At 43.5% G+C, this 27,720-nt stretch overlaps 1 protein-coding gene across 1 annotated transcript; it reads right to left on the bottom strand.

Moving 5' to 3' along the window:
- Window positions 1-1,953: 1,953 nt before the first annotated feature.
- On the bottom strand, window positions 1,954-27,178 carry mybpc2a (myosin binding protein Ca). Its single transcript, XM_071547333.1, has 26 exons — window positions 27,100-27,178; window positions 26,827-26,975; window positions 25,716-25,833; window positions 25,429-25,477; window positions 21,977-22,033; window positions 21,694-21,863; window positions 21,296-21,428; window positions 19,180-19,304; window positions 16,461-16,566; window positions 14,940-15,109; window positions 13,675-13,840; window positions 13,075-13,181; window positions 12,911-12,940; window positions 11,634-11,770; window positions 11,181-11,340; window positions 9,473-9,577; window positions 9,118-9,306; window positions 8,843-8,977; window positions 8,515-8,682; window positions 7,850-7,938; window positions 6,473-6,668; window positions 5,199-5,338; window positions 4,320-4,479; window positions 3,286-3,422; window positions 2,679-2,865; window positions 1,954-2,320 (listed from the first exon to the last, which is right to left on the bottom strand). Exons 1-26 carry the CDS (start codon window positions 27,137-27,139, stop codon window positions 2,286-2,288), a joined length of 3,258 nt encoding a protein of 1,085 aa, XP_071403434.1. The 5' UTR covers window positions 27,140-27,178; the 3' UTR covers window positions 1,954-2,285.
- Between the last annotated feature and the right edge of the window lie 542 nt (window positions 27,179-27,720).

The raw sequence follows: 27,720 nt of genomic DNA, 5'->3' as shown, positions 1-27,720 counted from the left end.
AAGAGCCTTAAGGTGTGTCACAGGGAAAGAGGGAAAAACAAAATGCTCTATTATTTTTTTTTTCCGGCTTACTTCTTAAAGCTCCCCGAAACTGAGCCGTGTGTGTGAGCAGGAAAGAGGCGCACATAAACACTGACAGTAGTATTGTATACCTGCACTTCCTCATGTTTTGAAAGTGTCTTAAGGCTTGCGGATGATGTGCCAGTAGATACAATTAGTTTGATTGCTTAGCAACAGACATCACTTTTCAGAGAGTGAACAGAGGGTAAAGCTCAGGTGGAGTATCGGAGTTACATGCTGTTTTCTGAAGAATCTGTTTTTCCCAAAACTTCCTCGCAAGGCAGCATGCAGTGTATCTTCAACGCCGCTTTCATGTGTCAATCAGCAGAGTAACACGCCACGCTGCGTCTCAGGTTAACTGACAATAAGATTATATCAACCTCACACATAATCCACAAATAAGACACGCACGCAGATATACACACGCACGCACACGCACAACCACACACACTGGCAGAATCATTTACTGCTTGGCGGGGTTCAAAATTTAAGCTTTGTGCTGCACTGCAGGTCTACTGTGCTAACCAAACAACCAATCGTGGCCTACTTTCAGGTATCTGGAGGATTTTCCCTGCTTTATATGGGCATTTATACCCTCACCCTGTTTCAACTCATCTTTAGCAACATGCTGCAATGTAAAGGAGGAAATGCAATCTATTGTACTCAGAAGCGCTGAACGTTTCAGGACGAGTGCCAAGTGTCAGGATTAGGCTGGCATATCCTGGAAGCCTCTGGGTTTGAGAGCCTCAATCAATGATGCACTGGTAATGTAATAGTTCTTAATAACCTGCCACTCACAATTACACCATAGACCCTAATGATGGTCAGTCGTGGTCTTTGTCACTGTGCTCTTACCCCCTCTGCTGGAGAGACGGGGGACCGGGGGCCGACGCAGCCACAGCGGGACGGGCCTGGAGAGCAGAGTGCCCTCATATCTCTAGAGGAGGGTGATTTATTTATTCTGTGGAAACACACAGAGGCCCGAGCCCGCAAACTCAAACTGTTTGATGTATTCAGTCAGATCTCGCGCTCCTGCTTTTGTCTCTGATTTGATCTTTTTCAAATCTTCTGCTGTCAGATGGTTGAGTTGGGAGGTGGGGGGTTGGGGGGCGGGGGAGGTGGGGGTGGCGGGTGGCACTGGGGACCCTGGTTTGGGTTGCAGCACATCGGTGAGGCTTTAATTTGGTGTGCGAGGCGAGCCGCGGCGGACTCTCCCAGTAGAGACGGTGCTGTGTTTGTTTTGCGGGTGTGTAAATTAGCGGTAATTCGTTTGCTCAGTAATGACGTGGGAGAGCTAATTAGGGCAGTGTTGATGGGTGCATTAATTAGTCTCTAGTGTGTGATGCTAATGAGACCCTGATTCGGAGTGTGTGTTTGTGTTTGCATGTGCGCGAGAGTGTAAGCCATGTATCTATAAAGGCCTACGAGTATAGGTCGTGCCATGAGGAATGTCTGTCTGTCGCTTGAGAGTGTGTGAGGACAGGAGGGAGAGAGTGTGTGTGTGAGTCAATGCCTTCATGTTTGCGCGTGCCCTCTCTCTGTGTGTGTGCATGCATTTGTGTGCGTGTGTCTGTGTGTGTGTGAAGGATGCAGCAGGTCCACATCTGTGTGTAAGAGCCCCTATAATCCTGGTGGCTCCATGATGTCGGCCATGCCTGGGTGGGTAGTGATCCCTCCATTCAAGCGTCCCGGGCCGACAGGGGCCCCTGGTCTTCCTCGCTCGCATCCCGCACCTAATACCCCACCGAGGAAGGAGAGGGGTGCAGCCGCTCGGTCACACTGCGATGGTTTCAGTGCTATAGCTGCATCACAATCATAAATTCTCCCCCACCTATAAAAACATCCAGGACACCAAACAGACAACACGGGGAACCATAATGGATGAATGGCTGTTTTATAAGTGTGCTCAGTGACAGGTTCACTTCACAGATAAGAAGGATCCATCTGTATGCTGTAACAGTGGGGCAGTGTTGCCACACCACTCTGTAGCTATTCTCAATTAGGAAGTGACAAGGTGGCAGCTTGCTGTAATAATTTATGGCATATTACTGATGTAGCATTCGTCATAGCAGCGGTGAGAGGCAAGCATACAGGGGGCAGGGGGGGTTTGGCTTTAGAGCCTCACCAGTGATCTATTCTAATCATATTTATTCATGACTATCCCGTTATACATAATCCATTACTATTCCTGTTCAACTGTATCCTCTGCTGTTTCGTGCTGTCGCTCATTTCTTCTCCCCCTCTGCTTTCTCTTGTACAACTGGGGAGAAAGGGGAAAAAGAGAAAAAGAGAAATTCAAATCAGCATGAGAGGCTAGTAGATCATCCTATTTAAAGAAACTACCGCTCTTGGAGTCATCCATGGCTCTGAAACTCCAACTGACAAATACAATAAGATGATTTATATTCAGCGCAGGCGGCTAGAATTTCAACTTGTATCCCTCTTGTGCGCAACTTCTCGCAACAAGAGATCAGTCAAACGGTTGCGGAGATGGAGATTTGTCACGCTGGGTTTTATTGAGGACTGTCAACTGCCAGGGAGCGAAACTTCCCTGACCCAGACCACCCTCTCTCGCTTGGAACTATGGCATTCTGGGAACTGTAGTTCAGACAGCATACCTCGGACCTCCAGCTTGCACTCCACCTCGTCTTCCCCCAGGTCGTTGACGGCCCTGCAGGTGTACTTGCCCCCGTCAAACAGGCTTGGCTTGCGGATATTCAGGGTCAACACGCCCTGGTTGTTCTGCATCAGAAACTTGGGGTCTTCGCCAATGATCATTCTGTTCTTCATCCAGATGATCTTGGGCTGAGAGAGAGAGTACAAAGGATGTGGCGGTGAGGAAATGGTGGATAGAGGAGGGGGAGGAAAATCGACAGAGATGGGTGGAGGAGGGAGCGTATAAACAGAGCGAGGGATGTTGAGAGGGTAGGAGAACAGAGGGAGGGGGAAAGAAGGAGAGGTGAAATTAGGTCAACATTTCGGCTTGACAAATCTTTGCCGATTCGCTGGGATAAAAAATGCGTGTTCAAAGATCTTTCTGCTCCACCTCTTGTTCTAGCTGCAGACATAAAAATACACTCCCGCTGTCAAGGCATCAAAATCCCCTCCGACTGCTCTGCTCTCACTGTTTGACTCTCAAACTCTCGCACACTCGCTCAAACAAAACATGAAATCTATGGCATAGTTTCCCCGACACACACCCATTTACTGTATGGATGCTAATACCTTGGGGTAGCCGCGGACGGAACAGCTGATGGCGGCGGAGTAGCCTGCAACCACAGACCTGTCCACCAGGGGCGCTGTAAACTTGGGGGACCTGTTCATGTCTTTCTCTTTGAAGGGTGCCAGGTTATATGCCAAACCTGGACAGAGAGAGGAGTGTTACACCCCTTAATTAATTACACATTATACCATTTGGCTGTTTTCTATTACATTCAATGTTGGGTATCACTTTCAAAGCGTAATCTGTTAAAGAATCCAGATTACCTCCTCAAGATGTGTGAAATACTCGTACTCAATTATGTTATCTGATTACTTCCAGTTGCTTTGGGATTGTTTTGCCTCTAACATTCATAGCACATGCTGTTAAACCAACGATTTGTTTCAATTTGGATATTGCCATTTCAATTATAAAGGCAGGAAACTCATTTCTGTTGCATCCACAGGTCACACGGACTGGTGGAGTCTAAAAATTCAGCAAATCTCTCACAATTTTACCAGCCAGACTGCTTTTTGGAACACAAAAGAGATTGGTTGGTTAGCTGCCACATTTTCTGGTAGAGTAAGCAAATGCAACAATCACAAAAAAACAGTAGCAGCATTTGGTGGCAGGTGTTAATTTCCCCGCCTAGTTGTTCTCATCATCTGCAGCCAGTGTTAACCATTATTTAACATTGTGTCACAAGATGTTTGTGTCTAGCATAATTACAGTCTAAATTCATGTCCCTCTAAAATATGTTCAAGTAATCCAACAATTAATCACAAGTACTGTAATCTGAAGCAACTGAAACAGATTACAGTTGACGGTTTTTAGTAATCAGATCACAGTAATCCCATTACATGTACTCTGTTAATCGATACACCGATACATTCCTCTGTTCTGTATCTTCACCTTGCCTTCGCATAATGCTCAGAAGTTGTGGATCCAGTTTATGTCTTAATTGAATACAACATACAGCTCAGCATGCGTTGGATGTTCTTGGCATCCACAGCGATGCGATCACGTTACAGTTCTCGGCGCTCTGCGGGGATTTCATTACCTGTTTTGGCGATGGCGGCGGTGTTCTTGCTGATGCCAACCTCGTCGCTGAGGCCACAGATGTTTTCGCTGAGCACTCTGAAGGAATACTCGTTCCCCATGACCAGGTCAGACACAGTGCAGCTGGGCCTGCGGTTGTGCTCATAGACCGTGAACCATTCCTGATGAGAGAGAGAAAGAGATAGAGAGACACAGAGAGAGAGAGAAGGAGAGAGAGAGGGGGGGGGGGGGGAGCAGAGGTTTAAAGAGGCTTATAGCGGGGGTTGAGGCTGAGGAAGCTGAGGAAACTCCTGTCCCCAGCAGTCATGTTCTTCTGGTCTAGATCAAGTTTCCATTGCCTAATGACCATGACGGTATATAGAGGCTTTGTAGTTGCGTCACAAATCTCCTAGCAACCACAGCTGCCGCCATCATGGAGGTCCATTGGAGAACTGGCTCTACACAAATTATGGCTTAATAAATAACAACTGGGCAAAAAAACGGAGCAATGCCTGCGGTGTGAAAGTCAATTTAGTGATATTATAAGTATCAAGTAAATATTATGATATGGTAGATTTGTTTCCAAATGTTTTTAGTCCTAGTCTCTACTCTTAACATGTCACTATTCCACAACTAATGCTAGCTTCTACTAGATACGTTAGCTAGTATGCAAATCAGATGTATTTGGCTACAACAGGGCAGTGATGGTTAGCTGTCCAGATACTATGGTTAGCTAGCTAACAAGCCACAGTATCTTGACACGTTATCAATAAAATATATCACAATCAGCCACCGTTGCCCAGCGCTGGGGACCTCCAATATGGCCGCCAGAGTGTGTAACGGAAAGCCCTCGATACGCTCACACATACACTCTTCTGGCCATTCCTCCAACCAGGCGTACCTTGGTCTTCATGTCGGCCTTCTGGATGGTGTAGCCGATGATCTCGCAGTTGCCGTCGTCTTTGGGCGGCTTCCACTCCAGCGCAGCGTTGAAGCCCCAGACGTCTGTCACATGCACAGCGATGGGAGGACCGGGCTTCTCTGGAGGGTTTTGTGAGAGAGGAGACAAGAGTTGGAGATATAGGTTGGGAGAATTTGTGTGCGCCTGTGAACAAGACAGGCTGATTAGACAATCCGGGGCAGAAAATGAGATAATCCAAGGGAGAAGGGATGGGAGAGTGAAAACGTGTCGCCTGGGTAGAAATGTAGGCAAGCTTTGAGAAGGAGAGAGAGAGAGAGAGAGAGAGAGAGGTAGATGAATAGATCTGGAGAGGGAAAGTTCCGTGGAGAAAGAGAAATCGACACTCATAGAGGTAGAGATTGGCTAAGATTGACAGATTAGCAGAGCAAGAGGCAGAGGTTCAAGGCAAGGAAGCGATAGCTGCATAAATTACTAGAAACACCGTGCAGGCACAGAGCAGACACAAAGGGAGCAGTGTGCTGTGCCTGCCTGGATTACAGAGCAGCACAGTACAGTATGTTTATCATCGATCCGCCTTTGTGCTCCGTCCTACACAGTCAGGATAGTACAGAAATACTGTACGGCATAGTAATGTATTTGTCATTAATCTTGCTCTGCGTGCTCTTTCATACAGCGTAGTGAAATACAGTACAAACACACTGAGCAGCGCGGCTGTTTTCACCCGCTAATCCTTCCCTGCTCTGTCTCCTGCTGGAACAGTGCTGTGACAGAGCAGCTGGGCGGTCTGATCAGGAGACGCAGAACCTCTCATTAGTTCAACCCTCCCGACTGAGGAAGTGACAGAGTAGCTCCCCAAAATCCAAGCCTAATCCCAGTCTACACGCAAATAATCCCAGCGGAGCCCCGGCGAATAATCCACCCGGCACCCTGACCCGGGGAGACGAGCCGTAAGATGAGGAATGAGCTGGCGGCCGCAGTGGCAGTGCAGGAGCCAGGATTATGTGAGAGAGGAATCAGGGCTTTGATGATTCGCTACTTTGAGTCACAGATCCCTGGGAGTATGAAATTAGGAATTATCATCAAATTAAAAAACTCTTGACATGTCACAGATTTGGGTTCATGCCATCATCCTCTTCCAAACAGGTTATTAACGGTACCGTGTGAAGTGCGAACGGTGCGCGGGGGTCTAATCCTAATGAAGGAACATGTAACAGGACTGTTTCTCCAGGCGGTGGTGCCACGAGGGGACTGACCTACGATCTGAATGTGTATGTCGGCGTTGTCCATGAAGTTCTCGATCTGAACGGACAGCGTGTATTTTCCAGAGTGGGCTCTCGCTGCTGAGCGGATGAAGAGGATGGTGTCCACCTCGGAGGTTCGAATCCCCACGGTGCTGTCGTCCAAGGGCACGCCATCTTTGAACCAGGTCACTACGGGGCGAGGCTTACCCTGCAGGTAGAATGATGGAAAGGAATCAAAATATTGAAAAGGGAGAGAAATATTCAGTGGGAAAGAGTCTCTAACGGCATTTTCTCCCAGAGGTGAAATAACTTGCAATAACTTGCAGAGGTGAAATAAGTTGCAGTTTTTCACTGTCGATTTGGTTTCACTTTGCTAACACACAAACACAGAAGCGAAGCCATGTGATCATGGTGTTTTTTTGGACAAAACTTTGACTCCTAACAGGGAAGTTTAACAAACTGAATTTGATTATCGAGACACCATGTGAGTCGTTAGGCTTTATTTGGCTGTGATCACGCTTTTTTGAACGCGTCTGTGCCTTTTTTCAGTTATTTTCAATGGTTATCCCTTAGAGCAGGCTCTCTCTAGCTCTTGGATGAGATGATGAAACTGTGGCTGCTCTGCTCCCCTCCAAGAGGACGTCATGTACCCACATCCTCTGTTTCAGAACGGGCTCCTCATCCTCTTCTTCAAGAGCAAGTAGAGCAGCAGTGTTTCCCCTTTTACGTCGGGTTAGCTGGCTATTGCCAATTAGATAGCTTGCAAGTTGTTGTGAAATGATGCAACCCTCCTGCGCCCTTCATGCTCTTGCTCACTCTGTTACTGGAGAAGCTCACAGCTGTGCTTTGCATTTGAGCAGGAGAAAAAAAGTGTCCTGTCTGATCACGGCCTTTTTATTAAGCGTTTATTTGGATACTTCCATTATTGAAAACACACTTGCAAAGTGCATTTGGACAGATTAAAGAAAAGTATGGCAAACTGTAAATGAAAACTGGCTAATCGACTCTATTAGAAGTGGCATCTTTTGGCTTGTCTCGGTTGTGTTCTTACTTCAAACAAACCACTCCGGGGTTCACTTGAAAGCCCCCTGCAACGACCCATTTCATGTGGATCAGGGAGTGATTTTTAGGCATGCATCCAAACTCTATAGCCTTGTTCTCCACTCTTCAAATAAACCGAACAAAAGGATTATAAATGCTCCAGAGTTTGATTCAGCGGTTCAATATGGGGCAGATGTGAATGCAACCTAATAATCTTGAAGCACATCGTACTGTACAAGCTTGACAGAACTTTCTTTCTCTGCTATACTGCAAAGCTAAATCCAGCGTATATGCTTCAAACTCAGCAGCTAAAGCAAAGAACCACAGCTTGGTTGGACTGGCTCTAACCTGGAAGGGGATGACCAAGTTGACCTTCTCGCCCACTGTCCTGATGAGTTTGGTTCTCAGATGGCGAGGCAAGCGGATCTTCGGGTGCTCTGAGGGGCGGACCCATGGGAGACAGAGATGGAAAGGATAAGTAGACTGTGGAAGAGTGGGTGGTGTGGGGGAGCGGACATATATAAAATTCACAGAATGTACGGTCAGTAGGGTATGTTTGTGTGTGTGTGTGTGTAGTATGTGCATGCATGTTCGTGTGAAAATCTGGCCAGTGCGTTAAAGAGAGATATAGAGTATATAGATATGAAGATACACACAATGATTTCTTCTTAGATGCGGTGTGTGATTAAGCAATAATCCACAAGAAGCCGTGATTAACAGTGATTTTACAACACCTAGGAGGCATTGTTAGGCATGATAATTAAATGTCATTTTTTCACCTAGCAATATTGTTCTTCAACAGTAGCTAAACAACGTGGTTGCTAAGCGACACATACAGTAAGCACCACTATGAATTAATATTTACATTAACAGTTGTAGGTGTGTAGAAAATGAAAAAGAAAAATTCACATATTGGTCCAATGTGTGTAGAAAATGCTTAGAATATGCATAGAAAATATATACATCAGTCCAGTATGTGTAGAAAATGTGAGGTGAAAACACTTGTCTCTGACCCATGATCTCTCTGACAGTGACAGCCTGCGACAGGACGGCGGGGGGGCTGCGCCCAGCCATGTTGATGGCCACCACTCTGAACAGCATCTTCTCTCCCACTGGGAGACCCTTCACCCGGTAGTGGTTCCTCTCCACCGGTTCCTCATTGGCCTGCACCCACTGATCACCTGAGGGATAAACCGAGGCCAGCAGAGCAAGCAAGGATCAGAAAATCAGAAACAATCCAAAGATTTTAGGATAATCTTACAAAAACTATCCAGGATTGGGGAGTTGATATTGTTGCCCATCAAATGTCATTGTCCAGTCAAGCATTTTGCGTGTATTTACTTCCTTCTTTGCAGTACTCAATGATGTAGCCGTCGATGCCGCCTGCTCCGATCCTGTCTGGAGGACGCCACTTGAGCGCACAGGTAGTGTCTGTCACATCATCCACCACGAGACGAGTGGGCTCGCTGGTGGGGGCTGAGGGAGAGAGGAGCTAATTAATACGTTAATACCCAGTGTAAATGGGATGGGAGGTAGGGTTAAGCTGCGTCAAAATGAGCATTGTGTGAAAAGCCTCTGTTAATTAACCATTCTGCTAATGACAAATGGCAACGCACCAATGGGCATGAAGGGCTTTGAGTTTGCGCTGGGCTGAGAGATGCCAATGCCGTTGACGGCAAACACTCTCATCTCATACAGCACGCCTTCAATCATCTTCTTAGCCTCGTACGTGGTGGACTCATAAACATCGAAGTTGAGCTTGGTCCACCTGGCCGAGCCGACCTTCTTCCTCTCCATCAGGTATCCTGGAGGAAGCGTATCAACACACGGAGAGGTCAAAACGGCCTCAGTGCTCTTCGAAAGTGAGTAAAACACTGCAGTGTAATAAACAGAATGGATTCCAAAACAGTGCTTTCTCCTGGGAAGCAGACATCAGATGTGAACATCAGATGTTGTGCGTTGCGGGGCTACCTTTAACGGGAACTCCACCGTCAAATGCAGGCGGGTCCCATGTGATCGAGGCAGTGTCCTCGCCAACTGATGTGCATTTGACATTCTCAGGAGGGTTGGGCACATCTGGAGAGACAGGTTACAGTTGGAGATGGAAGGAGAGGAAAGAGGAAAGAGAAAGAGAGACAAATGAGACGGGGGTATGAGAGAGCGTGAGGAAGTGGGCTTTTTTAGACAGTACAGTATGTGAGAAAACACGCAGATGTGTTTTTCAGTAGGCACTGGATTCGCACAGAGAAGGAGTGCTAAGCAGAAAAAAAGAAAACCGGAAAAACACGAAAGAAAAACAGGAAAAAAACACACTGACGGGGTACACAGTTTCCCCTCCCGCTCAGAGAGCCCCATTCAAACCATCTATTTTTGTCTTTTCCATGAACCAAAGGTAAACATCGCTATTTTTTGTCAGCCTGTCATTATGTCGGCCATGTCAACTTCACTCTCAAATCCTATGTATTTAATAACTTTGTAATTTAAGTTCGACCGATATGGGTTTTTGAAGGCCGATACCAACATGTTTTTAACCATTGTGCCAATATTCAATATCTTTAATTCTGCCCATTTTCATATCAAACTAGAAATAACCACCTCGCGGTTGTATGCCTCCACCAATAAACTTTGCTTTATCATTGCAAGGACAGTCTTTATTTATTGAACATATACAATTAATGTGATTATTAGGTCAACTTAAAGGATTTTGGTGTCTGCAAAAGTAAGTGACAGCACTTCCACCGTTTTTGTAGAATGACCCAAGATCGTTTTCTCAGCTACAGTGGTAAGCAAAACATTATGATGTCACAGTGAAGTTGACCTTTGAACTTTTGGATATAAAATGTCATCACTTCAACATTTTATCCTAAAATTCCATAAATTTTGTCATAATTAGGGTATGAATTCTTGAGTTATGGCCAAAAACGTCTTTTGTGAGGTCACAGTGACCTTTGACCTTTGACCACCAAAATCTAATCAGTTCATCCTTGAGTCCAAGTGGACATTTGTGCCAAATTTGAAGAAATTCCCTCAAGGAGTTCCTGAGATATCGCATTCACAAGAATGGGATGGACGGACAACCCAAAAACATAATGCCTCCGGCCACGGCTGTCGCCGGCGCGGAGGCATAAAAATTCCACAGAATTACAAGTGTTCAGTGTTTCTCCCAGAAATGTATTCTTGTCAGGGTGGAAAAGTCTCTGAAACAGCATTTAGACCATGGGACACTAAAACTCTCCATTGAAACCCAAGAAAATATGAATAAAAATAACATATTCATGCATGCTGTGTGGATTCATGCATCCAATCAAAATGTCACATTAGAATCAGTTCAGGTTAAGGGCCTTCTATAGACAACCAGTGTAGTGTTGATCAATTATACAATAAATATGTAATCAAACGGCATCATTTCCATCATAGAGGTGGACGACACTGACTGGACTAGATCTGATTTTTAATAAAAGGCCAATATCGGAAAAGTTTTGATCTATTTGTAATGCAAAAAGGCATTCAAAGAGGCTGCTAGCATCACCATTCAGTCGCCTGTACTCCACGAGCGCCTGTGTGTTTCTATAAAAGGCCTGAGTGAGTATATCAATAGAAAGAGTGGAACGGGAGTAAGCGAGGGAGAGAAATTGAGGAGTGAAAAAAAAAAAGACAAAAGCGACGAAGAGCCACTGACCCACGATCTTGATGAAGAGCTCGGCCTTGTCCTCTCCGGCGGGGTTGGTCACGGTGATGGAGTACTTGCCCTCGTCCTCTCTCTCCGCCCCCTCGATAACGAAGCTGCTCAGGGTCTTCCTCGTTTCCACCCGAACTCTGCCCTCAGCCTCCGTTATTGCCTTCCAGACAGGACAGGGCAGGGAGAGAGAGAGGCAGAGGGAGAGAGAGAGAGAGAGAGAGAGAGAGAGAGAGAGGAGAGGAGAGATGGTGTTGCCTGATGAGGACGCAGCAGCTGCACTGACAGGTGATTCAACCTTCCCACACTAGTTTATCTTTCACTTTGTTTCATTCACTGACTAATGTTTGGATATTCTGATTGACGCACAAAGGTAGTAGGCAGTTCATGTGTGTGTGTGTGTGTGTGTGTGTGTGTGTGACATAAATTGTGAGAATCCTCTGTGTGCTTCCTCACTGTGCCTGCTTTCATCCAGCACACAGTGGGGGCCGGCTCTCCTGTGATCTCCACGTCAAGGCGGAGTTTGTTTCCCGCCACCACAATAATGGTGTTCTTGTTGCCCGAGCCGGTGTCCAGGTGGATTTTGGGAGGATCTGCGGGGTTGGCGACATCAGAGGAGAAAGGGGGAAGGGAAGGGAAATTAGGGTTAGAACAATAAGGGTGTTTAAGGGCAGATACCAATACAAATACAAGGTATTTTTGCATTGAAGCAGCTTAAATTCAATCATTTTTGTGCCAGAAATTTTATTAAAATGAAAAGTATTCAGTGTTTCCCTCTGAATTGTATTGTTGTCGGGATGGAAAAGCCTCTAAAACAGCATTTAGACCATCATGTGACACTAAAACTCTCCACTGAAACCCAGTGTTGGGGGTAACTTTGTACTCACATTACTTTTTTGTGGGAACTATAACAAATTATTAGTTAACTAGTTATTAGTTAATTTTTAAAAAAAAGTAGAAAAAAGAAAATCCTACAGTATCTCATGCAGACAACATTTTGGTGTTGCTAATAGAAAAAAAACACAGTATGTTTGATATAAATGAGACACCATTTACACCTGGTATTAAAATGCATTGCATGTAAATGTAATGCAGATAAATCACATCTGGATGCAAGTTGCATGAAATTCCAGGTGTAAATGGGGTCTAAAACAATGACTGACAGCACACAGCATGTTTTTGAAGTGGGTCATGTAAAAGTACTGTAACACGCTACTTTTAATAGTGTAACTTTGAAAAATATCTAGTTACTTAAGTAAATTATTATTTTTAAGAGTATCTTTTCCCCCCAACACTGGTTAAAAGCACCTGAAAGCTTCCTTTTGCACATGTTTAAAAAAGCAAGGCACACCTTAAGCCTGCTGTGTTTTACTTAGGCTGGGCATTAGACTCACGTGAACAAGCTAGGCTAACTTAGCTAGCGTTAGCCTAGCTTGCAGACACTGTTCAGTGTTTACACTGCTTGGAATCATTGAAATCATAAATACTCACCTGTAGCAACAGGCTTACAATCTGCATGCTTGTCCTTTTGCATTCAGGTTGTGATACTCCTTGTGACAAACTGTTAGGATGAGCTTTTCCTACATGTTTTTGCAGTCACTCGTATGTTTTATCATTGAAGTTTCTACTTTGGTGCGCTCATAAAAACACGAGGCGGGTTGCTGTGGTTTAGCAATATAGTGCAGTTAGCCCATGAAAAATGTTTTATGTATTTTGCAAAAAGCCGCACTTACCTTGGCGGGGAACATAGTCAATCTTGATTTCTGAGGGAAATAGGAAAAAAATGAATGAATGAATGAATCAGCGTTATTCAAACTTTGAGATGGTTCGCTTATATTCAGCAAAGCCTCTCATATCAAGCCGGTCTCATATTTTTTAGGACTGTCTGTCTCCTCACCCAGGAAGTTGAGTTTTGCGGAGAGAGAAAGCGCATAGCCGTCGGGAACAAAGGTATAATCTCCAGCATCCTCGGGCTTCACGTCATCAATCGTCAGTTTGTGGATCCTGGGGACACGTTACCAGATGTTACCAAGGAGACAACACTCGTCGTGACCCACAATTATGCAAAACACGGTTTCCCTGGCAACATACTCCATAATGCAATATCGTGGAGTGAGAAACATACTAAATGGCTTTCACCTTGTGTGACCGCTGTCGCCTTGGCATATCTCCTGCCATAGGCGGCTCTGATGGAAGGATTACTGACAGAAACCCCAGGGGTGTGTATGTTGTGTGTGAGTGTGTGTGTGTGTGTGTGTGTGTTTTGCTGTTAGAGCTTTACAGATTGCAGCCTATCCAAAAAAAGAGCCAAACAACTAGCAAAACCCTGTTCAGCCTGTGGTGAGACAATGCTTGTAAATTGTAAATTTGTGATATATGGATCCTGTGCATGTGTGTGTGTGTGTGTGTGTGTGTGTATATAACTGTACTTGTTGGTCTGGATGCAGGACTCAAAAAACAATTGCAATCGTGGATCTACGGCAGTGTGACATGATACCTTCCAATGTGCGACATTTTGATGCGATCGCCGGGCAGGACTTCGACGCCGTCCTTGAACCATTTCCCCGTCACTTTGTCATCGGACACTTCACACTTGAACACGGCCTGCTCAGCAGCCTTCAGCGTCAGGTCAGCGATACTCTGCAGAACCTCCAGCTCCTTATCTGCAGCATAGACAGAAAGATATAGCAGATGAGGGGGAAAAGTTTTTTTTTTAACTAATTACTTAATATTTACTTAGTACAGTAATGTGTTACCGTAATATTATTTGTCCCAGTTAGAAATAGTGTAACAATTTACTATTTCAATTTCAAGATAACAGTTAGCCACCAAAGAATAAAATAATAATAATTGTTGCTTTTGTTATCACCCTCTCAAAATATCAGATTGCAGTTGAATTACTCAAAAACTATGATTATTGCCATCCCCCATAATTAACATTATTTGGTTTTCCTGATCATTCACACAACCCAGGCAACAGGCAACCCAGTCCCAACGCAACTGACACATTTGTGTAAAAGTAATTTAACAAGAAGTGCAACAAATTACTGCTCCCACATTAAGTAATAATAGGCCTATTACTGTTGTTGTTACTTTTCATGCTTGCCAGGAGGTTAAGTGTCAACATGTGCTAATGTGTGAGACTGTAGTATTTTTTTTTTCTTTAGTAGCCTAGTAACCTTTATGGCCAGCTGATGGTAAGTTACTGCTCCTGCTGACGCTAGTTTAGTTGCACTGGAAGATTATTTTTTTTCTATTTCACATTTCACTAGGCTACAATTCAAATTGCTTGTGGAAGCATTTGGGTAGCTAGTAGAAGATTCATTTGTAGTTCCCTGGTTTCCTGATAAGGTAAGTGTCATTTACAACATTAGATTGATTGATCTAGGTTTTGCATATTGTTAGTTGGACTATTCGCTGTAAGTGGACTTAATGAAGATGCAATTGAAGATGCAACATTACCATAGCAGGTCTTGCTAAGTTAGCAGTAAGCTAACATATTAGTAGTGAGCTATTATTGGTGATATTTTAGTTTTCATTGTTATACTGTATTTTCAGGTTGATTTTCAAAACCTGAAAATGTGGCAACTGTTGCACTTTTTGTGCTTTTGTGAGCTGGTCACCATTGTTGGTTGTTATGACTTTTTAGGAATTTAGACGGCTTCTTAGCTAACATGCTCACAGCTAGCAAGCATGTAGCTAGTGCCAAACTAGTCTTCACCCGCCCAACACTGGTCCTGATCCTAACAGAGGAAACGGTACCTTCAACCTCCAGCTCCGCCTTTGACTCTCCACCGTTGGTGAAGGCGTAGTACATCCCAATATCCTCCTTGGTAGCTTCATTTATGATCAGGATGTGCCTCTTCCCGTCCTTCTTAAACCTGTACTTTGAACCTGCCGTGTCTCTCGTCAACTCAACTCCATCTTTCATCCTGAGCAGAGAGAACATACACACACACACACCACAATAATGCACGCATGCACACACACACACACACACACGCGCACACACACACACACACACACACACACACACACACACACACACAGACACGCTTCAGTGACACTTGAACATAGAGAGAAGGGAGGGAGAGGTGATGGACAAGCCTACAATGTTCTACATGGCTCGAGCCTTCAAGGATTACAAGGCTTTGGCACACTGAGTTTAAAAATGGTGCAGAAGGCAAATATTTCTCCAACATCATGTATAGCCTATTTAAAATGGGATGTAGGATTTTACACTTTTGGGTTCCACTGGGTATATTCATTGAGGAAATACTTTAGAAGGAATATTGCAATAAAAAGTTACTCATGATGGTACAACAGTGATTGAAGGTGACATTAACTGACTGCAGAAAAAAAAAAAGTATGTTTGATATCCTAATATTAGTTGGCATTCTGAATAGGGCTGAACAATTAATCGAAATTTTATCAAAATCGCAATATGGCCGACTGCAATTTTCAAATAGCAGGAGGCGCAATATTTGTTAAAAGCAAAATGTGGGTCAAAATACCATTTTAAATTAAATATTGTCGTGCTGCAGAGATGTCCTGACCTACACATCATATTCTACAGACTTAAGAAAACATCTTTGTTTGGTACAGATCCCTGCAAAAATCACACCATAATCATTTAAATATGTTTTTCAATGAAAATGAGAATAATGATGTAAAAATTATCATTCCCTCTAATATCGCAAATCATATCGCAATTGCAATATCAGTCAAAATAATCACAATTAGATTTTTTTTTTTAAATCGTTCAGCCCTAATTCTGAAGTATTTTTAAATGTGCATGTCCCGTTTAGGATAACCTGAAAAGTTCTTATCCCATGGACACTCCTCATTTCAGGACTTCTAATGTAAAAACAGACATACCCACATTCATGAATTTATATTCAGAATATAACCATGGAAAGTGAGTTTACAGAGACGTTAGAGCCAACAGAGATAATTAATAGATATACACGTCTTAGTATCCAAGCTAAAATCATAGATTGATAGATATTTTATTTGGATTATTACTAATTTGAATAAGAATGTATCCAGGTTATATGTTTCTACAGGAATATCAGGTTTACATGAGCCAACTCAAAAGAGGATTAAGTTTCCCAGATAATTATAGCATGTCTAATTACAGTATGTCTGAACATTAAATCACGACAAACCTGAAATGGTTAGATAACGACAGTGAAAACAATATCTCACAGATGCATTGGCTGACTGTGTTTACTGATTAACTGATTTCTGGATGATTTGAAGGGCAAAAGAGGACCGCCTCACCATTTCACATTGGCTCCTTCCTCGGACACCTCCACCTCAAACTCCACCTTCTCACCCACCACAGTGTGGACGTCGTCCAGCAGCTTGGTGATGGTGACCGGGGGCTCTGAAGACAAACAGCAGGCTTCAAGTCAAACCTCATCTAATTCAAAACAGCAGCGGTCACTAAACTAGCACTAGCCCATATACTGGGCACCCTAAGCCATTACAGAATTGTATAAAACTCTCTAAATAACCACAATCACACTGACCATGAACATGAGGGTAGAGGAAGGCAAGAAAAGAGGAAGCACATATGGTGCACATAATGTAGTAGTATGGGATGAACAGAGGTGGAAAGTATCTGTACTTGAGTTTGGTGAGTAATGCTTTTTTTCCAGTTTGTATGATACAATTATTTGCCAAAACAAATAATAGGTTACCTTTTGTAGCTGGGTGAATTTTTGGAACACACACAAAATCTTAATGATTTCCACTATGGTCAGAGCCACCTAGCATTTTAGCCAGTAGTTTGACATTGAAATAATGCAGCTAAAATGCTATGTATTTGTGTCAATTTACATTTTTCCACATGAATATACCATTTATTTAAAGAGTAAAAGTAGCAGTACTTATACTTGAGCAAAAATATTTCAGTATTTTCATTTCTTTCCAACTCTGGGGATGAATGGTGGTTGACATGTAGTTCTGTCTTCTACCCTAATGAGGTAGAAAAAGACTAACACATGGGACATGTACAAGCCCACTTTGGGATTTGATACAATGCCCACAACAGCACAACAATACTCCTGAAGTCCTTATTAATGCCACAACACTCTAGCGGTAGAGGTGGAAGGCACTTCAGGTCTCCAGAGGTAGTGGGAATCACATTGTGTGATGCTTGATGCTCTGCTAGCCTCAGCTATCTGTCATCGTCAGCATCCAGTCCCCCTTCGCACTTCCGTATTCACTTCACATGTACAGTTTGGTCTCAATTTGGTCTCACAAAATTTTGCGAAATGAGCACGATGTCTTGAAATGCAGATAACATGCTCTGTGCACGAAAAGTGACAGAAATGCGTTTCCCCACCAATAACAGATTACGTGATGGAGACACACCTACAAACGTTTGCCATTGAAATAGTGCAGACCTACAACAAAGGAAGGAAAGGAAGGGTGTGGATGGGCGTATAGGTTTACCTTCAACTCCGACCTGGGTTCATTCCCAACTCATGCAAAGAAGTTTTCAACTGAAGTTTTCATTTTCAGTTTTTCTTATTTAACCATGACTAAAACCTTACCCTAACCTTAACCAAATTGTTTTAGTTGCCTAACCCCACCTTAACCGAAGATGTTTTACTTGCCTAAACGTATCCGTTAGCTAAACTATTGTCACATAATCGTTTTATGGTGGAGGAACGTAAATCTTCACATTATTCATCTCCACAACGCGTGATCTGCGTTTCAGAGCTGCTACTCGTTTCACAAAGCTTTGTGAGACTGTGTTGAGTTTGATGCCTTGAAACACAACATACACCAGAGAATCAGTTCATAACACTATAGCACAAAAGCCCAAGCTTTTGCCCAGGTACTTTATGTCTTCTTTAAAGTACTGTGCCTGTTATGAGTAGCTGCCATATGCTGAACACCCCACTGCTTTCTCTAATGTCAAGATAAATCAACAACAAAAGGTACATACGTATATATAGATGTTTGCAAAAGCAACAGGGACGGTATGTTTTCCAAACTTAATACACACTCCACACACACAGTGGCTGCATGAGAGCAGCGTCTGTGGTGAGAGCTTACCCTCTTGTGTGGCCTCTGATAAAGCAAAAGCAGGATGGGCAGTAGTGATCACATAGAGCAGAGCATGGGATTAATATAGCAGCTGTGGACCCAATTACATCCATTAAAACTGCTCATACTCAAATACACACAGAAAAGACCTACCAGATATAAACATTAGGGTTAGACCGATATCGGCCAATATTGGTCTCATATTAAAAATCAGATATCAGCCAGTCAGTGTCGTCCATGTTCAATATGATGGACATGTTTTGTTTGATTACATATTTATTGTATAATGACAATACTACTTGTCTATGAGAAGCCCTTAACCTGAACTGATTATAATGCAACATTTTGATTGGATTCCACATGATTATGATATATTATATATTTTTTTTATTATGATTATTCTCCTGGGTACCAATGATGAGTTTTAGTGCCCGTGGTCTAAATGCTGTTTCAGAGGCTTTTCCACCCTGCCAAGATTACAATTCTGGGAGAAACACTGACTACTTGTAATTTTGGGGAGAGTATCTTGGTATGAAAATTGTCAAATTGAAAGATATTGAATATCAGCAGTAAATAATAACTATTTCAATTCAACAATATCAGTGTTAGCCTTCAAAATGCCGTATCAGTCGAACCCTAATAAATATGATAGCACATTAATACATACAGAACAGCGACAACGATACATGACAATAAACAGAGTATTAAAAATTCACTCATGCTGCATACCCATTAAAAATGAGTGAGCAGACAACAGAGCGCGGCACGCTACTGTGTGGCATAAAAGCATGAAAATAAACAGATGACACACACACAGACACAAGGAGAGAACAGAGCTGTCAAGCCTCGCAACGCTCAAGTGACAGCAGTTGCTAAACCGAGCAGAAAAAGCGTCTCCTTCCTGAAAGAAGGATTCCTCCAAAGACAATGAGTCATGTACCTTTGACAAAAACCTCTGTGAAGCACTTGTCCTCTCCCAACACACACTCATAGGCTGCGTCATCCGACAGGTTGCACTTGTTGATGGTGAGCGTCCGCTTGTTGCCCACGCTCTCAAACAAGTACCTGGGCGCACAGGGATGACGGAGGGAAGAGTGTATGAGGAGGGTAGAGAGACAATGGGAAAGAGAGAGAGAGAGAGAGAGAGAGAGAATAATGGTCAACTGCTTTCCACCCATCCAGCCACAATCAGACGCAGAAGGCCTGAAGACAACAGTTTCAGCTGAGTGACTCACAGTTATAGACGGAGACAAAGAATCCACATGCTCTCCTAGGGACCGTCAATGCTGTACATACACACACACACACACACACACACATACACACACGCGCCCCCACACATACACTCTGCACACATATATTTGTGCATGGGTTGCTGTACCGACATGGTGACAAACATCAAAGGACGAACACCTACACACCAAGAAACGTCAAGCACAAACACAAACACACACACACACACACACTATACTGTTAAGACTTGAATGGTGGGTTCTTTTACATTTCCGGTGGCAGCAACAACGGTTTGTTTGGAATAAACAGAAGAACTAGGTAGTTAGCATGAACAGCGATAGCACTGTTTGATTGACAGGTGATCTCTGGGAATTGCTGCTTAGCACCAAAGATATCGCCAATGTCTAAAACTGTGAATGTGAATATTACCACTTTAAAAAGCTGCTTTATGTAGAATATTTACCTCAATATATCATTCTCAAATTAATTTTGATAGCATAGTATATACATCATCAGGATCATCAAGAAATGTTTTTTATTCTGTGTGTTGTTTTTTGTGTTTTTATTCTATGTATCCCCAGGCACGATGTCCAGTGAATTGTGCAGGATTGACTTATTGTGCAAAGGAAGTGCCTTAACCGAAAGAGGACCGCCTCACTTTGAATGAACAGCTTGAATCTACTCAAAATGGCAGATGGTGGAACCGTTGAAAAAACACCACACCCAACATCTGCACCCTCTTCAATAAAATGCAAAAATAAATACTTAATGAAAATAGCGAAGATGGAGAGACAGAGGCAGGGGAAGACCGGAGTGAACCTCAGACGGGCGTTCACTCGCTGGAGAGAGATCTGCTAGCTGAAGAAACCGACGCTGAGCTGCTTTCTTTCTACTGGACAAGTTAGTGATACAACAATAAGTCTATCAAATTCTGTTCCCTAAACCTTTTAATCAATTCTTACCATAACTTTTCTATCGGTTTCTAGTCTGTGCACAATGGAATATTTTACAAACGTTGTAGTTAACTGGACAGTCGCTAAGTTCTCACTTGCCTAGACAAAAACATGGTAGCGTTAACTTGCTAATGCCAACGTGAGCTACTTTTTGGTTGAGTGAACATGTAACTAATACAGACACTTTACATGATCTAAGTATTGTATTTATTTATTATTTACTAGTAAGCTGTAATATACCTAGTATACCTAGTTAGCTAGCATTAGCTTGTGAGCTAGCATTCCATCAGCAGCAGCAATTAGCTTGTGAACAGGAAGATTTTGACTATGTTCACACTGAACACAAGCCCCCCCTTGCTCACTCAAATTCGCACAATAGTTAACTAGTTAATGGAACGCTGACATTAGAAACAATATACTGAGACATGGACTGAAAGACTTTTTGTATGGGGTTACCAGTAGTTCAGTGATGAGTCGTCTTTGTGACAGTGATATAAAGGGACTAATCGACCCCGGTCATCAAATTTCAAATTTTACTAGTAGCAGATTTGGCTGTCAACATTTTAGGTCACCTTGCCTTGACTGCACTTGTCTCTGAAAACTTTTTAGACCCTCTCCATTCTTCAACAGGAGAGTAGTCCAACTGAACCCAACATGATTTGTCAACGATTATCTCATAACTCTCAAGCATACTACTATTTGTCCTTAACGTTGGTTTAAGATCCAAACTCTCATTGGCCTATTTGAACAATAACACTCCCATGTTTGCCCCTAATCCCTCAACTTGCAGTTATCACAGTTCAACACACACACACACACACACACACACACACACACAGCGCACCTCCTCAATAGTGTTAGTTTGCTCACTTGGCTGATGGTTTGATTTCCTGTCCGTTCTTGAGCCACTTGACCTGGGCGTCGGGGTCGGCCACCTCCACGCAGAGCTGGATCCTCTTGCCCTTGTCCACGGAGTACGCTGAATCCAGCTTGCTCAGGAAAGCTGACAAGGAAGTTCTCCTGTTAGTATGATTCAACCACTGCTTTAATGCCCAATCCACAAGTGCCAACCAGAAGCAGGCATACGCTAACATATATTCCACCTGTCATCCCAGCAGTATAAATTCTCCCCAGAGGCCTTTAAATGCTGGTGGTATTTACAGCCTCCTCCATTAGAGAGCTCTCGTTTCCTGCCTGCCGCCTCACTCCTAGTGCAGAGTCTGCTTTCGCCCAGTAACCCTTCTCCTGTCTGCTCTCTCCCTCCTCACCGTCACACTTCTTGGGCTCCACCTTCTTCATCTTCTTCAGCCTCTTCAGCATGCCCCTGAGGTCTGTGATGCCGTACTCAAAGGCAATCTTCTCATAGTCGCAGGGCTTGGCCGCCTTCAAGATTTCCCACACATCCACCTCCTCTATGGGCTGTTGTTGTTTCTTCTCCCTTTGTGTATGTGTGTGTGAGGCAAAACCAGAGAGTGAGAATCAACCATATAAGTAATACAGTGGAAGAGATTATGCATCTCAGTGCTGTAGCTGATGAAGTGTCTGTCTAACCTTTTCTTGAGGAGGGCACTGAAGTCCAGATCACCAGCGTCCTCACCTGCATCGCCACTGGGGTTGAGAGAAAGGAGAAGAATTGGAAGATTAGTTTAGTCGCAAATAACTCTGAAACCAATTCAGTGTTCTTCTGTCTGAACGTCATGGTAGGTTTAAAAACCTGTGCTATTTACAAAACTGGTGAATTGCCGTTGGAGATTGAGAAAGAGCATTAGCAAAAATACATTTGATAATACATTCCCTTTTCTTCCACATTACACAGACCTATAAATAAGCAGAGAAATTACAAGACACAATTATAAAACCAACAAAGACAACATGAGCAAATACAACAACGTACAGTGGGGCTCTAATGAATTACTGCCTGTGGTGAAAGCTTACTTTTCTTTTTTTTTCCACTCTGTTTCGGATAGACGTAATAATAGGATGACAGAGAGAGAACATAGAGCAGAGTGCTTGATGAAGACTACAAGCTACCAGTATGCCCTAAATTCAAGTGACAGACAAAAATCACAACAGACAAGCACATGTAAGCAAGCTTGACAGCGATAAACAACATACTGTTCAAACACAAATAAGCGTATATACATGTCACAGGGAGTACAAGTATGTGCCAAAATAAAGGAAACACAAGTAAATGAGGGATGCAAAATATATTAAAAACAGATGCTTCCACATGGAGGTGACCCCTAAGATAATTAAGTAAATAACATCCCATTATGCTTAGGGACTCGTGTATAAATATCCCGCACAGGACAAGTTGTCCATTTTTTTTTTGGCTACCATGACTCGAAGAAGAGATCTCAGTATTTTTGAGATAGGGCTGATTACTTGGACTCCTTTGGCAGGAGCTCCAGTGACAAAATCCATTAACATTAACAGGCATGCTTGATGATTGGATTGTAATCAGATAGAGTAAAAACACATATAATGAAGCTATAAATGCTCCCTGGATGTGGTGATTACTGTCAGTTTTAAAGGATGGCGGCTGAGGTGATGTTGGCATGGAAGTCTTGAGGCAAAGGCATCATGAACTAAGGACAACTGTGGACAGAAACGCGTACTCTTCGACCTTAATGTCCGTGCAGTGGTTCAAGATGCAAGGAAAAACAACAGACGATTAACTCTGAATCAGCGGATCTGCTGCAAATGTGAATCTAAGGCATGAGCAGGCAGTTCCATCCAGAACAATCTGTTGAGAACTTCACAGAGAGCGATACTGTGGCTGGGCTGCAGTGGATAAACCTTTTGTTACACCTAAAATGCACCTTTGCAAGTGAAGTGGTTGGGGGAAAAAAAGTCACATGGTCACGAGTCATCAGTCACCCTGTTCTCAACAAGCCGACAAGTGCTATGTGTGGCACACGCCAATAAACGTCTACAAGCTCGAGTGCTTGTTGTTTTCCACTGTGAATTGCTCTGGCAGCTCTGTTATGGTGTGGAGTGCATTTTCCTGGCATGCATGGCTTCGGTCCACTGAACCCCTTAGAGGGCAAGGTAAATGCCAATAAATACAAAGTCATTCTGGGTGATCATGCTCCTCCTATGGATGAATGGTTCATCCAAGGATAACATCCATCCATGTTGTCCCTTCTATCCCGGTGGGAGTAGAATCCTCCAGGCTGATAATGCTCTCATCCACAGGGCACAAGCGATCACTAAATGGTTGGAAGAGCATGAAAACAATGTTAGCCGTATACCATGGCCATAACGGTCACCAGATCTCAATCCACTTGAGCACTAAAGGAAGATTCAGCAGCGCCTGAGATGGTGTTTTCCACCACTGTCAAAACACTGAATTATGGTATTTCTTGTGGAAGAAAAGTGTTGCAACCCTCCAGTATAATTTCAGACTATTGTACAAGGTTCACTGAAGCTTTTTGGGTGGTCCAACACCATTTATGTTGCTGTATCCTTTATTTTGGCACTTGCCTGTATGTTAAACAAAAAGGTGATCTTTGCACTACAGTATGCGCCAGGTGCGTCAGAGGAGCAGGACAAAGTAAAATCAGTAGATTCCCGCACACTGTCTTCACTTTTTATTAAACACAACGTTTCGGGCAAGAAACGTTGTGACCGAAACGTTGACAGTGTGCGGGAGTCTACTGATTTTACTTGCCTGTATGTAACATTATTAAGCCATTCAGTACAAATATGTACGTTAACTATACATAACCCTGTAAAGTATGAACACACAAGATACAAACACCAGTGGAGCCTTACACACAGTGTGACATGCACTCAATGACTGCATTGCCAGTGTATGTAATCCATAGAAAATATGCTGGTTCCCTTTGAAGCCTTTTCAGTTGGCCAACCAGACAGTAAAGTGACAAAACAAAGACGAAAAAATAGCCTGATGTGCCTGGGGCATACAAAGGGGAACTTGGGCTATTTCAGACATGAAACACACTGCAGTCTGGAATAAAAAAAAAAGCTCCAGAGAAACGAGGGGTGAACAGGAGCGAGGAGTCCTAAAGAATGGAGTCAGGCCGCATGTATTTGGTTGTGCTTCTGTAATACATGCTGGGTAGAGGCTGCATCGTGACACAGAGGACAGATGAGGACAACCCAGAATCACACAGAGTACTGAGTATCCCATGGGAGACGGGATTCTCTCTACTTAACTTCCTGATAGATGCCAGGAGGTTGAGCTTTGACCTCCACTCTACAAGGTGCTTAACACACTCATCCATTCTCTATCCAGCGTTTCACTTTTCATTTATCACATCCGCCTCTGGCCTCTCTATCTCTCTCTCTCTCTCCCTTATATCAATATTCTGCAAATAAACACACTGACATCCTGTCTAAAACACAATATGATGCTGTCTTTTTGCATGTTGTGTTTCTCATCTTACTTTTAGGCTTCAGTTCTAATAAGGGAAGGAAATTATATTTTTAACCAGCGAGTAAAATTATGGCGACTCAAGGAGTCAGAGTGAATGTGTCAGCCGATTTCTGCTCACACAAAACACACATGGAAATGAATATGGGTTGAGAACAAGCGAAATACAGAAAAAAAAAATACAGATATACAGATGCACAAGAAACATAGATACAGTTCACACAAACAGAGGGAGGGAGAAACAGAAATAGGAAGTGAGAGAGAAACTGATACATATAAAACAGAAACAGTCCCTTCAGAGACTGTCACCAAGACATGTGACGAAACACAAAGACACTAAACCATGAGGGACTCCAGGTGAAGCGAAACACCAAGACGGCAGACGCGCCGAGACGTGACACAGAGAGAGAGAGAGAGAGAGAGAGATACGATAGACAGACTGACTCTCACAAAGTCAGCTACGACTGAAGGATAGACAGACACACAGGCGGAGATACTCGTTGAGACTGACAGATGCCCAGAGGCAGCGATCTACAGAGGAGCATATGGGAGACGGTGTGACGGGTGACATGTTGAATAGACCCTCGCCGGCGCTGACACTCACGATCGCTTAAACGCCTCCAGGATGTTGGCCTGCTGCTCCTCTTGTACAGCTGAAACCAGACAGAAGGAGAAGGACTGGTGAGAGCTCCGCCAGGTTAATTCATTACACAGCGGGCCGCCCGGCAAAGGAATAATGGACTGATGACCTCGCTAAGCCACTAAATGATAGGACCTAATGTGTATCGCACTCGCTGAGTTATTGGCTGACAAAGCCGGTTACGTAGTAATGGTAGATCCGCTGAATGGAAGATGACAATAATGTGATTAAGTGTCTGTCTGCGGACCTACCCTCCACGGAGACGTCGAATGTGCAGCTGTCGCACTTGTCTTTGGAGGTGACCTCGCAGCGGTAGCCACCTGCGTCCGCATCCACTAGTTTGATGATGCTCATCTCGTAAGTGTAGATCTGACAGAGAAGGAGGGAATGACAGGCTAGAAACACACGCAAATTAAATGAACACACATGCACACATATACGCATATGCACGCAAGGTATGCCCACTACACAGTAGGGTTAGAGCGATGTATCGGTTTGCTGATAAATCAGGACGATATTGGACTTATTGAAAAGCAGATATCCGCCCCAACCTGAACTCACACGAATCCGTGAAATGAAAACGACTTGTTAACGCCAAATGACGTGTTATTGGCACGTGAAGTGTTAAAATTCAGTTTTCCCAGCATGAAACGGTTACGTGAAACAGGCACAACTATAAACAGGAAGTAGAGTCACACTGAAGCAGCACAGTGGAAAGTAAGAGTGTTGTGGTTGAGGTGGTGGATGGGTGAAATGGGTGAATTGAATTTGCCGTCAATGCTGGCGACCGGAGTTCAATCCCCAGCGTAAATCACATTTCAGAGTTTGTGCTCATTTCAGGACTTTTTATGAGATTATGTTGTACCCACCTGTCAGTGTCGTTCACCTCTGACATGATGGATATGATGCAGTTTGTTTGATTATGTATTTATATAATTGATCAATTCTATAATGGTTGTCTATGCGAAGCCCTTAACCTGAATTGATTCCAATTTCATTTTGATTGAATTTCACACAAATTAATGCATGAATATGTTTATTATTAGTAGTATTATCCTGGGCTTCAATGGAGAGTTTTAGTTTCCTATGGTCTAAATGCTGTTTCAGAGGCTTTTCCACAAGAATGCAATTCTGCGGGAAACACTGAAAACTTTTTTTTTATAAAAATGGTCAAATTTTAAAGATATTGAATATTGGCAGCTTCACTATGAAAAAATACCAGAATTGGTTTTAGTATCGGTATCGTCCTTCAAGAACCCATATCAGTCAAACCCTAGTAGTAAACAAAATTTGAAAACTCTATGTAGCATTGACTGTAACATTTGAATTGACACAAAGAAACACACACACACACACACACACCTTGGTGTTCCTATCATAGGTCTCTTTGAACTGTAGGTGCTTCCCGGCTTTGCTGCCCAAGTCGAGCCACTTCCCCTTCAGCCATTTCATGTTGGGCTTCCTCGTCAGGCTGGAGGAGTCGACTTTAGCCACGAAGGTGATGTCCTTGCCTGCCACGTACAAGGAAGTGACACAGCAATTAACTGAAATTTGTGGACTTGTACATATTCCAACTGGAACGGGGCATTTAGTGGATATAATTCAGGATTTTTATGCCAGATGATTTTGTCAGACCTTTTGTTGCTGTGACAGTCTCCGGCTTCAACACGAACATGCCGCTCAGCTCGGACAGCTGAGGCTCCTCCCCCGGTACATGCTCTGCAATGGGTGTTAGAGGTTGTCACAGAGATCAAATTAGTACAAGAACACACCATCTGACCACTGCTCATCAAAGATGCAACACATACAGAGAGGAGACGACAACAGGAGACATGTGGACCAAGCAAACCGCCAAATCAGCACTTGTCAGTCTTCTTAAATCTTGTTGCTTTTACGGGGAATCACCTATTCGCTGGGTATCTGGGAAGAAGTTTGGTAGGACGTCTTAAACCATTGAAGTCTATCTTTTAACACTTGGGGATCTACTCCTAATTTAAGATTATCTAGCACTGGAAGTGAGCAACAGTCTCTCTGAGAGGCAAACACATTCAGAGTGTTTGCGTAATGCCTTTGCTGTTGCAGTGCATAAGCCGTTTAGGACACTATGACAAATGACAGGAGACCAAGGAGCCCCTGAAATTGGCTGGCCCCCGGGGGGATGAAGAAACTGCTCAAATCACCTCTGAAGACATAACATTAGGGTTGACTTTCTGCAATCTACTGCCACGCTGACAGAACAAGTGCTGAAGCTGTATA

Source organism: Centroberyx affinis, unplaced genomic scaffold (genome assembly GCF_046629955.1).
Source record: "Centroberyx affinis isolate AG114_WGS23_722 - 3 ecotype Tasmania unplaced genomic scaffold, CSIRO-AGI_Caff_v1 ptg005831l_1, whole genome shotgun sequence".
Taxonomy (NCBI): Eukaryota; Metazoa; Chordata; class Actinopteri; order Beryciformes; family Berycidae; genus Centroberyx; species Centroberyx affinis.
The sequence above is the reverse complement of the archived record's forward strand: the minus strand, read 5'-3'. Positions and strand labels throughout refer to the sequence as shown.

What these genes read in the sequence shown, in the direction of transcription:
- mybpc2a (XM_071547333.1), bottom strand. Translation starts at nt 27,139, where the DNA reads ATGTTCGTGTTGAAGCCGGAGACTGTCACAGCAACAAAAG. An exon ending in GAAATCAAACCATCAGCCAA is followed by an intron (nt 19,305 to 21,295) that starts GTGAGCAAACTA and finishes CTGTGCGCCCAG; the next exon opens with GTACTTGTTTGAGAGCGTGG. An exon ending in CACTGTCAGAGAGATCATGG is followed by an intron (nt 7,939 to 8,514) that starts GTCAGAGACAAG and finishes TCCGCCCCTCAG; the next exon opens with AGCACCCGAAGATCCGCTTG.